Source organism: Anguilla anguilla, chromosome 18, assembly GCF_013347855.1.
Source record: "Anguilla anguilla isolate fAngAng1 chromosome 18, fAngAng1.pri, whole genome shotgun sequence".
Taxonomy (NCBI): domain Eukaryota; kingdom Metazoa; phylum Chordata; class Actinopteri; order Anguilliformes; family Anguillidae; genus Anguilla; species Anguilla anguilla.
Window position 1 is genome coordinate 9,570,766 of NC_049218.1, and position 17,461 is coordinate 9,588,226.

Below are 17,461 nucleotides of genomic sequence, written 5' to 3' on the forward strand. Positions count from 1 at the left end.
TTCGTGTTGTAGATTTGAATGACTAATATGTTCATAGAAGTGGCCTTAAGAATATAATCGCAAGGTGTGAACATTTTATTTTTGCTGAATATTGTGTTACTATATGTACTAGTGCAATAGCCCTGTCAAGCCTGGACACCTGGTTTTAGTGCCATAGCCTTGTCATGCTCAGTGTCCATGCGTTGTTATATTCTCAGGAGCAGTGGTTACATCACCAATGTGCTATATGTGTATATAAAATATTTAAAAAATACATTTTGGAAGTTAAGAGCTGTTATTTTTATATGCACAGTGTTACTTGTACATTAATTTCTGTAGCTGTGTGAGTTCTGTATGCCGGGTCTTATCATACCTTAAGTAATCACTTAAGGTATTCTTAGTTTGAGTACATGTACTATGTTTTAGTGTCGGAGGGTGGGGTGGGGTTGGGGTGGGGGGGGTTGTTCCCTATTGATGGGGACGTGATCTGACAGCCGCGCCAAAGGATTACAGCCATTTCACTGACACTTTCTGTTAACTGGTGATCACAGCGATCGTGGACATTGCGTTTTGGTGGGAGGTGCACGTTGGACAGCTCATCAGCTAGCGGAGAAAAGAAGTGCCTTTAATCAAACCAAAGCCTGTTGCGAGCTTTGTGTGGGGTCCAATCCCACTCTGCTGTGTGTGGGGTCCAATCCCACTCTGCTGTGCGTGGGGTCTAATCCCACTCTGCTGTGTGTGGGGTTTAATCTCACTCTGCTGTATGTGGGGTCCAATCCCACTCTGCTGTGTGTGGGGTCCAATCCCACTCTGCTGTGTGGGGTCCAATCCCACTCTGCTGTATGTGGGGTTTAATCTCACTCTGCTGTGTATGGGGTCTAATCCCACTCTGCTGTGTGTGGGGTCCAATCCCACTCTGCTGTGTGACTCATCACCCAATTTTCTGTTTTCTTTTTTGTGTAGGGAGAGAGGAGAAGTTCCTTTGAGTTCAAAGTTTGTTGATACATTTGTCTTTGGATCATTTAGGTCATTAAAAGGACATCAAGAGATGATTGTGGCATGTTTGTCTTTCTTGTGTAATATTACCTTACTCTGATATATTTCTCTCTCTCACCTACACCCAACCACCCACACACACACACACACACACGCACACACACCTACACAGACACACACACACAAACAAACACACAGAATTAGAAGAATTAACAGAATTATTGTGATGGTAATATATACTCCTCCAGCAACACAAACACATTGCCATGTTTCTTTATGGATTGAGAAGATTATGCGTGGACTGTGGGGACAGGAATGTGGGTGAGAGGGTGTAATCGACACCTGGAAACTGTGTTCAGGGATATTCCCTCTACAGGTGTACTATAGGCTTTCCGTATGGAGATATTCTCTGTACAGGTGTACTATAGGCTTTCTGTATGTAGATATTCCCTGTACAGGTGTACTATAGGCTTTCCGTATGGAGATATTCTCTGTACAGGTGTACTGTAGGCTTTCTGTATGGAGATATTCCCTGTACAGGTGTACTATAGGCTTTCTGAAGAGCAGCACCAATGAGAATTACGGAACCCATAATTACTTTTTTCTGCCTCCTTCACAGAAGCGTCCATGGAGATGGGCAGTACTGGGTAAGTCCAGGGGCCATTCTGCAAGTATTTTAAAGGGAGGGGGGATTGCTATTTAACAGAAGGAAAAAAGGGGTTTAAACAAAGCATAAAAGCAAATATAAAGCATTTCCTAGTTGAGTGTAATGGCAAGAATCTGGTAAATGGAGCCAGCCCACCCCTTCCCCCTGCCTCCCCCCTTCACTGTCTTAACTGCTTGCTTAACAGCGGTAGTGGTCATTATTTGGGACTAATTTATTCTATAAAATATCAAAACCAAATTCACCACACTTACTGTTGAGATTTTATTTAGACAATGCAAAAAAACGTATATGGGGCACAGAAAAATATTACTGGGGATCATGCCCCCGTAAACGTGGTCTGCTAACGGCCATGGGCCATGAGTCGCTGTCACATGACTCCCAGGACACTGGGCAGCACTGAACATTTAAACGGGCTGGAGAGCTTGTGTGTGTGTGCATGATAGCAATATGCATAGTTTGTGGGGACGTGTGTGTGTGCGTGCGTGTGTGTGCATGTGTGTGTGCAGAACAGCTGTATGCAACAGTGATTTGTGGGGACACGTGTGTGCATGATGGCCATATGCGGCAGTTTCCATGCTAACAAACCAAGTTATGATAGGATATAATGATGGCAAAAGTCAGATTTTACAAATATGAAAGTTAAACAGATACCATATGCACAATGGTATTTGCGCAGATAAAATGTTTCAGTTGAGAAAATGATTTTAAGCTGTCCAATAAACAATTTTTGGAAAGCATAATTTGAAAAAAAAATAAAATTATAAAAATATAGTTACAGTATATTGCATTGGGTACATTAGTCCCGTTGTCAAGACACACTGTAAATTAAGACTGAACACATTGATTTGGCCCACATTACTTAAAGGCCAAATTGCACCCAAATCCCAAAGCACAAAAAATATCTGTATACATCTGTAGTGCCCCTCCTAGTAGTACCACAGAAATGCATTTATATATTCCCACATACAGTTTCCGCAAAATACCTATACCTTTATACCTATGTGAATGATAAATCCAGTTAAAAAGCCACACCATCACACCTGCAAATCCTCAGCACAAATAGGATTTAAAAGAAATCCCATTACATCTCAAATCCCTGAAATGTCTTCAAGAAGTTACACACACACACACACACACACACTTGCTTTTGCAAGTGTTACTGATGAGAATGTTAAGTCGGATATTCACAGATCACGTGTAAACATTTAAAATAAGTGTTCTGTCAAAAGCTGCAGTTTGGTGGTACAGGGTGAATTTCTGCAGAGGGTCGATAGGGCGCAGACTTTCAGTCTTATGTAACTGTTTTACTGTGATCTGCCTGTTTTGCCAAAAGGTGTGGTGTTTTTAAATCACTTTAGCAACAGCGTAGAACTGTTCGCACGTCATCAAATTAAAAAATGACCCCCAACCTTAATGACAAACACAGGAGCCAGAAGCGGTCACAGCCAAAAATTTAACCCGTCTTAAACGGATGGCTGTTTTTATCATACCTTTATCAAACCGCTGCCAAGTTAACAAAAAATGAGTATGAGAAAGCAGACGTGTTCACCTGTGACCTACAAAAGGGGGACAGGGGGGAAGGCGGTCACCATGTGACTTTTTTTTTTTTAGCAATGCCAAGGCGAAATGTTGAGAGTGGTGTGTGGACCCAGAGTCCCATCCCTGAATGGCTTGTTTTCCGGGGTTAAGAAGGGCGTCCTGACGTCCGAGGGTAAGGGGCAGAACTGGAATGTATTGACCGCTGAAAAGGCTCTGTGATATGCCTGTTTAAAGGGTGATGGTGCTGCTGTGCGGCTGTGACTGGCAACAATTTACATAATTTATATTGTACATTTTACATCAGTGTGACCAATGCATCTCCCGAACACTGATGCGGCCCGTGATGTCACGAGGCATCAGGAAATCTGGTAATCTGTGCGCTGTGTGTAAATTCACAGCGAAAACTCAAAACAAAAACAAAAAAAAAAGGTTTTACAGAAAGGGGGCTGATACTGGGGGTTGATGTTTGAACCAGTACATTAAAGGGACCCCCTCCCCCCCTTTTAAGAGTGAGGACGGGGGGGGAACTTCCTCGTACGTTGGCGCCCTCAGTACGTCAGTTCCTTGGCCTCCTCCCAAGGGAACCCGGCCCTGCCGAAGTGACCGTAGCACGCAGTCTTCTGGTAGATCGGCCTCTTCAGGTTCAAATCCCTGAGGACAAACGCTCAGAGTGACAGAGTGCTCGACAGAGCTGTATCTACTGGCACATAGACACTCAAATGTGTCTATGTGCCACTCATATCCAAATTTGACCCTGGTTTTCACACCTGACTCCCAGGTAAAGGGAGGGCAGGAATCCAGCAGTTCTATGCCCTGTAGGGCCACGATTTGAGTAACAGGGCCCCAGCAGCTGTATCCAGCATTATTCCTGGTGTTAAAATTGTACTTTATGAAATTGTAGGTACAAGTCCACCCCGACTACTGCCTGCCCTGTTCTAACATAATCTAGGGCTGTGCTACTATGTCTCTTCCTGGCCAATGCTGTGAATAATTATTACAGTGGGTAATTCATTGTATTACAACAGTAAATGTGTTACACTGGAAATAAATTATTTTATACTGGTAACTGTATAACAGTGGGAATAGTTCCAGAATTAGGATACCACTGTACCGGTCTGGAGAAGCTCACCTCACAATGACCCCCGGCCGGAGGTCGAAGTTTTCATTGACAATATGCAGCAGCTCCTTCTCTGACTTTTGGGATGAGCCGTAGGTGAAGAGAGAGACAGACAGCGGATGGGCCACGCCGATAGCATAGGATACCTGCAGCACGGACACAAAGAGCAAGTAGGGGGTTCAACGGGACTCCCCCACACAGGTGGGCTTTAACATTGTTATTTGTGGAGGCACATGCATGTGCAGGATAGCAAGGATAGCTGTGTGCAGCAGTGATGTGTTGGGAAATGTGCGTACAGAAGGGATTTGTGGGGACGTTTGTGTGTGCAGGATAGCCATATTCAGCAGTGATTTGTGGGGACGCATGCGTGGGCGTGCGTGCAGGATAGCCACATGCAGCAGTGATTTGTAGGGACGCGTGTGTGCATTTACGCCTCACCTGCACCAGGACTCTCCTGCAGAGCTTGGCTTTGACCAGTGACTTGGCCACCCAGCGTGCAGCGTAGGCAGCCGAACGGTCCACCTTGGTGTAGTCTTTTCCGGAAAAGGCCCCTCCCCCGTGGGCACCCCATCCCCCGTACGTGTCCACAATGATCTTTCGCCCGGTCACACCAGCATCTCCCTGCCAAAAACAGGCTGGTGTGTCACAAAGAACAGCTGTAGGCAATCACAGTGATTGTTAAACACTTTATCTGTTCTACCTGCACTGAGACCACAGGGCTCTGGAATAAGAGATGCATGTGGGAGCAACGTATGGTCTAATCCCTTCTCCTGTCATGTGTGTTTGGCTTGTTTGATTGTTCGTTTGTTTTCTTTATCATTGAGCGCTCGATAAAAGCCTGTGGGCGCCTAACACTTGGGGACTGTGCGGTTTGTGGGGAGATGAACAACGAAGCCCGTTACAGTCTGTGCGGCCATGTTTGGCACCGGGGTACGGGCAGGCTCACCTGGGGCCCGCCGATGACAAAGCGGCCGCTGGGCTGCAGGTGGTAGATGGTCCGCTCGTCCAGGTACTTGGCGGGAACCACGGACTTGATGACCTTCTCCTTGAGGATGCGCTTCTGCTCCTCCAGGGTGACGTTGTCGTCGTGCTGCACCGAGATCACCACCGTGTGCACCCTGAGGGGGATCACCGCACCCCCCTCCTGGGAGTAGTGCACCGTCACCTGGGGGGGGGGGGGGGGGGGGGGGGGGGGGGAAGCCCAACTTAAGAAACTCTCCACCTTCCATTCACAGAACATCCTGTCCTGGACAGGTGCACAGCGGTGGCCATGCCCCTTTTCGGATTTCATACCAACTTCTGCTCTTATTTGATTGGTCCATTAATTTGATCATTAATTTGATGGCAGGCCCAGGTTTTGTAATTCTGAGGAATCTGTTGGAGGACCTTTATCCTATAACCCAGTACCTTTTCCTGCAGTAACTCGCAGTGCTGTCTGCCTTGGTGTTACATCGGTGGAGACCCTTCAGCCTGTTCGCCTATATTTTCGGTGTTGGTCTAGATTAATCTGCCAGAGCTCCAAAATATTTTTATTTCTAAAAATTAATTAAACTGGCCTGACTGATGTGTCACCGGAGAGGCTAAATTGGCATCACCTGGCTGTCTTGCTGTCCACTCCTGCTACAGCAACCTGCCTCTCTCCCACTCCTGCTATAGCAACCTGCCTCTCTCCCACTCCTGCTACAGCAACCTGCCTCTCTCCCACTCCTGCTACAGCAACCTGCCTCTCTCCCACTCCTGCTACAGCAACCTGCCTCTCTCCCACTCCTGCTACAGCAACCTGCCTCTCTCCCACTCCTGCTACAGCAGCCTGTCTCGCTGTTTGTGGGCGGCTCCCTGCAGGATTCTGTTTCCTGCGATCGTGTTTCCATGGCGCTGGATAGCAGGGCTCTCCTACCTGTGTCTTGGAGTCTGGGCGGAGCCACGGGACGGTCCCGTTGCGGCGGAGTTCGGCCATCTTTGCGTTGAGTTTGTGAGCCAGGACGATGGTGAGTGGCATGCACTCCTCCGTTTCATCTGTGGCGTAGCCGAACATCAGACCCTGCCAAAAAAAAAAACCTCATCAGGGAGACCCTCTGTGCGCACATATAGGACCAGAGAGGGGGGTACACATGAGCTTGTAGTCTTATTCACAATAATAATAATAATAATAATAATAATAATAATACAGAGGTTCATAAAAGCAGTATTATGGGTCATATGCAGTATTCCTGTTACAGGTGTGGGTCATATGCAGTATTCTCATTACAGGTTTGGGTCATATGCAATATTCCTGTTACAGGTGTGGGTCATATGCAGTATTCCTGTTACAGGTGTGGGTCATATGCAGTATTCCTGTTACAGGTGTGGGTCATATGCAGTATTCCTGTTACAGGTGTGGGTCATATGCAGTATTTCTGTTACAGGTGTGGGTCATATGCAGTATTCCTGTTACAGGTGTGGGTCATATGCAGTATTCCTGTTACAGGTGTGGGTCATATGCAGTATTCCTGTTACAGGTGTGGGTCATATGCAGTATTCCTGTTACAGGTGTGGGTCATATGCAGTATTCCTGTTACAGGTGTGGGTCATATGCAGTATTCCTGTTACAGGTGTGGCCTCACCTGGTCCCCAGCTCCGACGTCCTCCTCGTGCCGGTCAATGTGGACGCCCTGGGCGATGTCGGGAGACTGCTGCTCTAGAGCCACCAGCACATTGCAGGTCTTGTAGTCGAAGCCTGAGGAGGGAGAAAGAGAAACGGGGGTAAGACATGCAGGAAATGGGAACAAGGCACACAGGAAATGGGGGTAAAAGACACACAGGAAACAGCAGTTTTCACTGCACAAATATCAGCTGCTCTGCACCGGAGGGACACAGCTCCAGTCTTGTCGGGCCTGTGCAGGTTTTTATTGAGATTATGGGGGAAGTCTCAGGTCAAAATGTAAAATGAGTTTACTTATTAAGACTGTCTGAGAACAGTGCAGAGCTTTAGAATGTTCCAGAATAAATGTCAGAGTGTGAGAGTGTAGAGTAGGAAAGTGTGAGGATGTGGGTGTGTGAAAATGTGAGTGTGTGAGTGTCCTAGAATAGTGAGAGTGTGAAAGTTTGTGAATGTGTGTGTGCTAGAATGTGAGTGTGAGAGTTTGTGAGAGTGTCTTAGAATGTGAGAGTTTGAGAGTTTGTGAATGTGTGAGTGAGCTAGAATGTGAGCGTATTCAAATGTCTTTGAGTGTGTGTGTGTGTGTTGGAGTGTTACGATGAGAGAGTGTTAGAATATGTGTGAGAGTGTCGGAGTGTCTGAATGTGAATGTGCGAGTGTAACTATGGTTTGGAGTGACTGTGGTCTGGCCTTGAGGCTGCACCTTTGTCAGAGTTGTCGTAGCCGATGTGCTTGATGGCGTCCCTGACCACTCGCTGGTAGTCCACGTTGGCGCTGGACGTGATCTCTCCGCAAAGCAGCACCATGCCGGTCTTACACACCGTCTCTATGGTAACCACAGGGCGAAGTCAGGACTGGACATGCATATGAACGCAGCACACTGGACCATGTGTGCTGGTGCATATGAATCAGCTGGCCAATCAATCAGTCGGTCATTCAATCAATCGATCAAGCAATCATTCAAGTTCAAAATCGCAACAGAAAACTAAAATGGCAGTAGTGATAGGTGAGGTAAGACAAAGGACAAGAATAATATGTGAAATGAATTTCAGTGTGAAACTGTAGACAACTTTAATGGGAGTAATAAAATCAACAAAATTCCCCATGAGAAAAAACTCAAATCAATAAGAAATGCTTTCGTGTCTCGTTAAGATGTAACTATTGGATTTCTCCTATTTAGACTACACTACAAGTTTGGTGCATATTACTTTGGTGCATATTACAATATGTCATCTAGAAAAAGAATCCGTTGTTAGAACATCACTTTTAGAGGAGCCTTCATTATTAATTATTTAGTTATTTCTCTTAAGTATTGTTGTGGTGTATCACCCAGCTCTAACTTGACAGCTTCTGGACATGGACCCCGCCGATTGGTCCAGACTATTGTTCATTTCTGTGATTGGTTGATGTGTATCTGCCTTAAGGACACATGAATGAAGGGTAATGAACCTCAAACTGGGTGGTGCTACCATGCCCAATCAGTCACAATCAGTCACACACTGGCATTAACCAATCAAAGATCATTGTTCTCTCCTGTTAAATGATGCTGTGCTTTCGGATTATGTCCCCTCCCACTTCACTCCCACCCTTCTCCCCACTTACCACAGGCCACCTTGGCGTCAGGGTCCTCTCTCAGGTGAGCATCCAGAACTGCATCACTGATCTGGTCACAGATTTTGTCTGTAGTTGAAGAAAGAAAGAAAGATGTCTGCTGCTGTGATGTACTATCAAAATATGTTTGCCACCGAGCATTGTGCTGTGTACCATCCTACACTGTGTAGGTATAGTGTGTGTGTGTGTGTGTGTGTGTGTGTATCTGTGTGTCTGTCTCTGTGTCTGGATGTGTGTGTGCGTGTCTGTGTGTGTGTGTGTGTGTCTGGATGTGTGTGTGTGTGTGTGTGTGTGTGTGTGTGTGTGTGGTATTTTATATAGTTTGATAATAGTTTTTTAGCATAGAGAATTGTAAATGCCTCTCTGTGTTGTGTGTTGTCAGGGACTCAAAGGGGGAAGGTGTGGGGGTTCCCCTTTTTACCTGCATAAGGAATGCTGCCTGTCACAGGCAAGCATTACGTTTCAAATAAAGGACACACAGATCTACTCAAATAGAAAAAATATGTTGACAGAAAGCTGTGGAAGCCCTGATGAAAGCAGCTTTCTGCTGAAACGATGGCTGTTAAAAACTGCATCGGAGGAAAAAGAGTGTGCGACCTTTCTTTTACGGTATTACTTCCAAGTCCCTTGGTCTGCGCCATGGCGAACGAGGTGTGCGTTTTCTTTTTCTTTCTCAGGGCAGCAAGCTGTGGAACGTGTTCCTGGGCCCGGTTTCAGAAAGCAGGGTTATGGAGTTAACTGGATAACTGCACTGGGTAAAAAAACCTGGAACCCTCCCAAATCTGGAACAGGGAACGAAGTAAAAAGCCATTCTGGGCTTTACACAGCACAGTTATCCAGCTACCTCAGTAATCCTGCTTTGTGAAATACACCCCTGGTCTCTGCTCGGTCTGCGTTTCCCGGCAGATGGACGGCATTGGTCTGCAGCAGCGGGACAGGGCAGCTGTTCCCTGTTATCTTATCACTGCCGTTCAGGCAGCTGAAGCAAAGCTAAAGCAGATTTCATCAGACAGCAATAACCAAAACGGGAGCTCTACTGGCCCGCAAGAGGGTGCTGACAGTTCATGCTAAATGTGGGCTGGGAGATTGCAAATAAATAAATAAATAAATAATTTTTCTTTTTAAAAAAGATACTCGAGATACACCTGCTGTCTCTGGGTATCAGCTGGGAAACTGGAAAAGATTTAAATGAATTGTGATCGTTGATCTCTGGTCTCTGATCCCAAGCAGCAACATTAGAAGAGTAAAATCATCTTCCTGCCAAATATACATTTCCTGACTGACTCTTGACTGTAACATATTTGCCAACAGGTTTAACAAGATTTTTGTTTGTTGCTGCAGGTTCCAGGTGACCAGCCTTCGTGGCATGATTACCCAGCGTGCCGTGCGATAAGGAACGCAAGGTCTGGTCAGTTCCCATACGGGCCGTGTCCAGCTTAGCTCCTATCTCAGGTCAACACTACCCTTTACAAACATTACCTAACAACACGTGCCCCAAAACAGTGTGTTGGGGGAGCGTGTGTGCGTGTGTATCAGACCTGGGTCCAATGCATATTTGTTTTGGCTTCAAATACTTTTCCACACTTTATTAAGTTTGTCTGGTGTATTGGAACCTATGACACACTCTCAAAAAGTGCAAACCCCACCTTTGGGTCCTATTGGCAGGCTCAGTTGCACCAGGCAAGATCAACAGAGAACAGAAAAGTATTTGAATCCAGAACAAATACGTATTTGACCCAGATCGGGTGTATATATGCGTGTGTGAGGCGTGTGTGTATGTGTAAACCAATAATAGAACAGTGATAATGAAGTGCAACTGTTACGTGGAATTCTGTAGATGACAGAGCTCTGATGAATGCTAGCTGAAAGGTAACAGCATCTCATAACTTTGATAGCACAATAAAATGCTGTATGGAGTTAAGTTTGTTTTCTTGTTCGTTAACATGTTGCATAGTCCTTAAGGCTTAAGTTATTTCTCAAATATAAATTTTGGGTTCTGCTGCTACACTCTGCTACATGCATACCACAGGAGCCACACTGAGCACCAGTGATAATACTTTATAAACATTGGCAGAATACACAGCCTGTAGAATGTTTGTGACCTGTGGAGTTCATGCCTAACTTGTGTTTAGCCTATGATTTCCCCCCCATGCCCTGGCATATGTGCTGCCCCCTGGTTACTGCGGTTACGTGCTCGGTCCCCCCAATGGATATTGGGGGGGTGGGGGGGGAATGTGCGGGGCAGAAACTCACCGGGGTGGCCCTCGCCCACAGACTCGGAGGTGAACATGAAGGAGCCGTCGTCAGGCGCGAAGTCGATCAGCCGGTCCATGGTGAGCGTCGCTGCCAGGGGCTCAGAGAGCAGGTGTGGGGTGCTGTGCGGTGCGGTGGGGGGGTCCTCTTTGAGCAGGCTGAGACTGCGGGGAAAGGGGGGCGAAGGTGGCTTGATATTCCCGCGTGCTGAGTCCTGGCTGGCTGGCTGTCTGTCTACGGCATGGAGCTCCAGGGTCCAATCCAAACACACTCCTATATAAGGTTAGGGGACAACGCACACGCATCATGTGACCTGGGGGGCAGATCATTGCATAGGGGTGGTGCTGAGGGAGGGAGGGGACTGGAACTTTTGGAGATTTAATTTAACCCTTTGTGTCCCCTTCTGGGGTGTCCTCTGTGGGAGTCATCTAGGGAAGCAGGCTGGTGAAATTGGGTTTTTGGGGTTGAGCTTTCTCTCTCTTTCTACCCCCTCTTCCTCTCTCCCCCTCCCCCTTCCTCGCTCCCCCCTTTCTCTCCCAATCTCCCCCAACACACACACTTTCTCTCTCTGTCTCTGTCTCGCTCTCTCTCTATTTCAATTTCATTTTGCTTTATTGGCAGGATAACTACAGTCATATTGGAAAAGCAATATGCAATACATACAATACACCGAAACATACCACATATACAACATGCAACAAGTATGACCAACAACAACATAATAATAATAATAATAATAATAATAATAATATTCAAACAGTGCAAAAAAAGGCATCAGAACATTGCATGTTTGCAGCAGTGTGAGTCAGGAAGTGATGGTTTTTTTCAAACTTTCTTTAAAAAAAAAAATAATAATAATTTGGCACCCATGTGGGGCTGTGTCCAAATGTCCAAATCCTCCCTAATTCGGAAATTCCAATTGTCTCCACAAACGTGTTCACAGAGCAACCCTGGCTGAACACTGGGTATCAGTACCGTAGTGCAGACCCACAGCTCAGCTGCCTGTTTCAGTGGAAACGGACTTCAGCCGAGAGCTGTCTCTGGCTGCGTCCCGTGGTCAGAAGGTCATCCCAACCAAGGGGAACATCACCGTTTGCTTTGGCATATTTTTGTCTGCTGAACAAAGAATTCAAATATTTACAGACTTCACTAAACAGCCGTAGAGATGCCCAGTTAATTGACAGGAGCTTCCAGCTTCTGCAGCAGTGACGGTTAATGACTGATAGTACGGTAGAAATGTGGAGAGCGCGTCTGATCCACTGTTGACAAGAACGGACTGGTGTGTATAATCAAACAGGATTGCACAACCCCCTGTGTCCCTGGGTCAGTGACATGCAGTGGCGGCTTTCATTCTCAATCTGTCGACATTTGAAAACTAAATCTTACAACCGTATTCCCATTCTCAGGGGTGGCATAGACTTTGTTACTTCCTGGTTTGGCTGAGGAAATTCTACCCCCATTTAAGTTCATAATGAGTCAAGGACTTATGACTTTTGTGAGTGCAGGTGATGTATGGTCAATTGTCAGGATAGGTAAATAGCGACTGATATCCTGATACTGTAACTCCATATACATGAATCAAAAATACAAAGGTAAAAGGAAGTCACTGAACACCCTGTGTGTCAGGAAATTTTCCGCTGAAAACCCAACCTTATAAAAGGTCGTTTAATCAGGAAGGTGATGCACAGGAGCATGTCTTTCGGGTCTTTTCAGTACACCATTACTAGGCTGGACAGCAGAAGAAGAGACAGAACTCTAGTAAATGAGTACAGCGCTGTCCCTGACAAACAGAGTCAAAAGGGTGAACTGTGAACTTTTGCCTTGAGCTAGGGGTACCTCCAGAAATTAGCTTAAAGGGGCAGTTTTGCTTTCTTGAGGTTTTTATGATTTATTTTGGCCCAGACAGTTTTAATGTGCAGTGAATGATACTTTAGATAATCACAGAAGTTTCTAGAACTGCATCGCTGGCTTTATAATGGTGTACAACCACATTATACCTCCAGAGGGTTGGACATTACCCCGTTATTTCTCAAACAACAAATTATATTTTTAAAGAATTTGTGGTTGGAACTATTTGCTTTGGCACGTGCATCCTGTGCTTGTGTCCTAACAACACAACCGCAGGGGTCTTTGGGAGTGAAGACCAAAACGTCTGTATGTTTTTGAAAAATCCTTCTTCACACAAATAAAACTGCCTTGGCCAATGGAAATCATACAATACAACTGAAATGATAGCAGAAAAAAAACTGAAAGTAACTGTCCCTTTAAACAGACAGCAGGGTAGTGCTCCCCATCTCTGCTGGTCTCTGATTGGGCAGTGTGCATGTGCCACCATGACCAGTCACTTCACCTTTCCGGTGGATGAATTAAGCAAACCTGTTTGCTGTTGTTTAAAAAAGTGGACCTAGTAGATACCTTCTGGGCATTTGACACTATTCACGCCCAGGAACATTTTAAAACCTTTTTTTTTAATTGAGATTTGCTTATTTCAGATATGTAAAGCTTGATTTTATTATTTTCAAACAAATTTAGTTTTGCTTAGTCCCGCTAGATTCTACTTTTCAATCACACTGTATCTAATGTGTCTAATTGTGGAACAACTGTCTCCCGTTCATGGGAAGATGGATGACCTCACTTCAGATGAAAGTAAAGAACTGAGAGCAAGAGAGAATTATATTAGCACTGGATTTCACACAGAAGGCAATCAGGTTGTTAGAATGGTATTAACTTTAAGTAGACCAGGTTCTGTGGCTATGTGAAGTATTATTCAGGAAAAGTCATCCTTCAGAGGCAAGAGAAGGTTTCTTTCCTCTCCCCACTAGTCTGTGCAGAATTCTCTGCCTAAAACTTCACCAAACAAGATTAGATAGCTGTGATCAAAGACACGCTGCAACACAAGCAAAGCTTTTTATGTTCAAGGCTGGTCTTACTGGAAAGTGTAAGTGTGCGTGTGTGTGTGTGTGTGCATGCATGTACGTGTGTATGTGTGTGCATGTGCGTGCGTGTGTTTTCTTGTGTGTGCATGTGCATGCATGTGTGTGTGTGTGTGTGTGTGTGTGTGTGTTTTGTTTGCTTGATTGAGAACCAGTCAGTTCCAGTCTATGGCTACTGAGGACTGAGAACCATCCCAGCCAACGTGGTCAAGGCCATGGTTGTCATGGGAATGAAGCCTGACATATGCTGGAGAGCAGTAAAAATACAGCAACCCATGTTTATTACAAAAAGGTATATTCATTTACTCCTTAGAAACATCCACTGAGAGAAATTTGTATCATATTACGGATTTAGTTGTCTATTTGTTGGGAGGGCGGTTAAAGTGGCTGCAGGTAAATTGTATTTTGCTCAGCCAAACTGATTTGGTTGAACTCTAATGTAAGTGATCTATGTATTTTTAATTCAGCTGGTTGCAGCTAACTGCACAGTCACATGGCATTAATCAACCAGTCAACACCTTCTCTGTTCCAGCGCCTTCATCACAAAGCAGGATTACTGAGTTATCTGGACAACTGTGCTTATAAACCCGAAACCTTCCAAAATCTGGAAAGTGGACTAATGCAAAAAAAAGAGCTGTTTGGGGTTTATCTCAGTGCATTTGTCCATGATACAGGCCCCTGCGTCTGGCTGATGGTCAACACTCTGAGCCTGCATTCTGTTTTTCTCCTTTCATACGCCTGCATGATTGGCTGCAGATTGTGGAGGTGTGTGCACAGGCAGCCAATAGCTGTTGGGGAGTGTTCACAATAGTAGGTGGAATTGAAATTCCTTTGACTGATTGGCTACCTCCTTCAAATATGCTCCATAAGGGGGAGGGGGGGGGACAGACAGACAGGTAGATGTGTTATTGGAGACCTGAAGTGACTTCAGTCTTGACCCAGAAAAGATGAGATATTAAAGCCTGTCACTTCTGGGCCTGTTGCGAACTCTGTGAACCGAACGGCTCTTTTCACCTCAGATTGATTATATCACTACTTCAATAGTGACAAACGATAGCAAGATTATCTTATCCTTGGAGATCTCTGCTGCTTCCTGGAACCATAGACTGTAGAAAATAAATATGGACAAAGTGACTGTGATGTCACCCATTGGCTTTCCATGGGTTTGTGAAAAGTGTTTTTTGAAACCGCAAAAGTGCAGTTTTCGTGCCGCCATTTTGTACAAATTTGTCAGAGTCAGAGACTACAATTTAATTCAAGTTGTGTCATTTGGACAATATTATAATTTTGTGGATGAATTAGGGACAGCCACTGCATATCACTCAAGATGGGGGGGGGGGGGGGGGGGGGGGGGGGGGGGGGCGGGGGGGGGGGTTTATATGGACATGAAGTCTGGGCTGGGTCTGGGTCATGAAAAGACCCCCCCCCCCTCACCTCGAGTGGCACGCAGTGGCTGTCCCTGATTCATCCACAAAATTTGCATATTGTCCAAATGGCACAACTTTAAATTACAAGGAGAGACATTAGACAAAGAAAAAAAAACACTTATTTTGAATACATGTCCTTGTGGGAAATTATTGGCTTTGTATTTTTACCAATAAATATTATTGTCAGTATGATAACTGCAGCATTGACCAGAAAATGTGTGTATACATGAGTGTGCGTGCGTGTGTGTGTGTGCGCGCATGTGTGTGTGTGCAGGAGTACCTAATCTGTGCCTCTGACACTGACTCCCAGACCTGCCTTCCCCAGAGCAGCCTTCCCCCAGGACAGGGCCTTTCCCTACCCCACTCCTACCCAAACCATTTCCTATTCACACCACCTAAAAATGACACCTACAACAGTAACATTACACTACATTCATTTGCATATGCTTTTATCCAGAATGACCAACAAATACCAGAGAACATTAGCACATCCACCTTAGAAATATGAGCAACAGTGACACTCCGAGTCCAGAGGGACTATATACACAAAATCACTAAACGCTACGTACTAAGTCAGGGGTGTCCAATCTTATCCGAAAATTGCTGGTGTGCATGCCGGTTTTTGTTATAGCCCAGTACTAAGACACCTGATTCCACTAATCAAGGTCTTGACTGAAGACCGTGATTAGTTAGTTAGTCGAATCGGGTGCTGTAGTGCTAGGCTGAAACAAAAACCTGCACCCACACTGGCCCTTTTTGCATAAGATAGGACACCGCCACCTGCCCTATACTAAGCAGTAGTGTCAATGATCACCATCAACATACGCACTTAAACCAGAACTACCGGAATCAAATCCTTTGACCTTTGACGGGAACCAATGAGAGAAGCGCTGCTGAAGTGCCGGTTGTGTGGAGAAGAAAAGCGAAAGGCTTGAAAATCGGCTGCTTTCTAACGTTTATTTCTTGAAAAAGTCATGTGTTCTGTTCCATTCAATTTAGAAAATGTGGTTACGCACTTAAACCTCTTGGGAAGACTTTCAAACCTCACAAGAAACGTTTAACGTTACTGTGTAAAAGAAAGAAGGTGGTATCGGTTGGATAGGACATTATGCAAGCTAGCTAACATAGGTAAGTACCGGTTGGTTACATATTGTTCATAGTTTGCTTGTTGCTAACATTACTCATCAGCTCGTTTGTATAAGTTATATTTAGCTACGTCATGATCGACGTTGTTATACTGAAAATACGTATTCTGAGATTTGTACTAGTAGGCTGGGTAGATACCTAGATATTAGAAGCTGGTGAGGGTAGACTATTTGTAGCTAACAGACATTTGGAAATTGCTAGCAAGCTGGCTGTATTTAGCAGAAGTTGGAGACTAGAAGAGTTTGGTTTGCAAATTAGAGTTGTCAAAGAGGTATAGCTTATGTCACATTTAAGGATTGCACCTTGCGTTTCCTGAATACGGTTAGCTCTTAATCACGGACTATGTTTTCTAAAGCAAATATTTTGTGTATATTTTTTAAGTGTTTATTACAGGAATAGAAACATATTCACCCTCACATGTTCTACCCTCACGAAATGCGTTGGCTAAAATGACACTACTTGCACGGAGCTGTACATTAGTAAGACGTTTGATTGTGACTGATGGTGTTTGTGAGCATTAATGTTGGCAGGTCATGCTCATGAATCAGCCCATGTACTGCTGTTCTTTAGAGAGGAGAGGGTGGAAATGAGTTCGAAGAGGAGGTACAAGCCCAACAGGGGTGGGGGTCGCTTCAATAAGCCCCGAGGAGGAGGAGGTAGAGGAGGTGGCAGAGGAGGAGGCGGCGGCGGAGGCGGCGGCGGAGGCGGCGGAGGAGGCGGCGGAGGAGGCAGTCGGAAAGCAGCTTACGGTGACTGGGATGACGGAGATGACTTTTGCCTGGATGCAGGACCTGCCCGCCCGAGCAGGTAGGGCAGTGAATCCCCTCCACAGGAAACACACTGCAGTAACGGCCTGTCACACCACTGTCACTCTGCTATGTGAAAACTGCCTACACATTCACAGTGAGCCATGGGTAATGCCTCACACCCTGTGCGTGTAGTGTGCATGTCTGTGTGTGTGTGTCTGTCTGGGTGTGTGTGTGTGTGTGTGTGTGTGTTTTACAAACACACACAATCTATGTTTTATTCTGTCCGCAGGCCTTCTTCCAGCAGAGGAGGACGTGGGTTCAGCACGGGACGAGGAGGAGGGGCTTCCAGCAGAGGAGGACGTGGGTTCAGCATGGGACGAGGAGGAGGGGCTAGGGGTGGTGGGAG

At 45.6% G+C, this 17,461-nt stretch overlaps 1 protein-coding gene and 1 long non-coding RNA gene across 2 annotated transcripts; one reads left to right on the forward strand and one right to left on the reverse strand.

Moving 5' to 3' along the window:
- Positions 1–1,884: 1,884 nt before the first annotated feature.
- Positions 1,885–11,685, reverse strand: mat1a (methionine adenosyltransferase I, alpha). The gene is made up of 10 exons (XM_035399487.1): positions 11,667–11,685; positions 10,801–11,073; positions 8,539–8,616; positions 7,640–7,762; positions 6,902–7,014; positions 6,196–6,339; positions 5,245–5,463; positions 4,737–4,919; positions 4,311–4,444; positions 1,885–3,832 (listed from the first exon to the last, which is right to left on the reverse strand). Exons 1-10 carry the CDS (start codon positions 11,668–11,670, stop codon positions 3,730–3,732), a joined length of 1,374 nt encoding a protein of 457 aa, XP_035255378.1. The 5' UTR covers positions 11,671–11,685; the 3' UTR covers positions 1,885–3,729.
- A 4,279-nt stretch (positions 11,686–15,964) lies between these two features.
- On the forward strand, positions 15,965–17,460 carry LOC118217985. The gene is made up of 3 exons (XR_004763341.1): positions 15,965–16,288; positions 16,877–17,113; positions 17,345–17,460. It is a non-coding gene; the product is annotated as an uncharacterized LOC118217985 (long non-coding RNA).
- The last annotated feature ends 1 nt before the right edge of the window (position 17,461 follows it).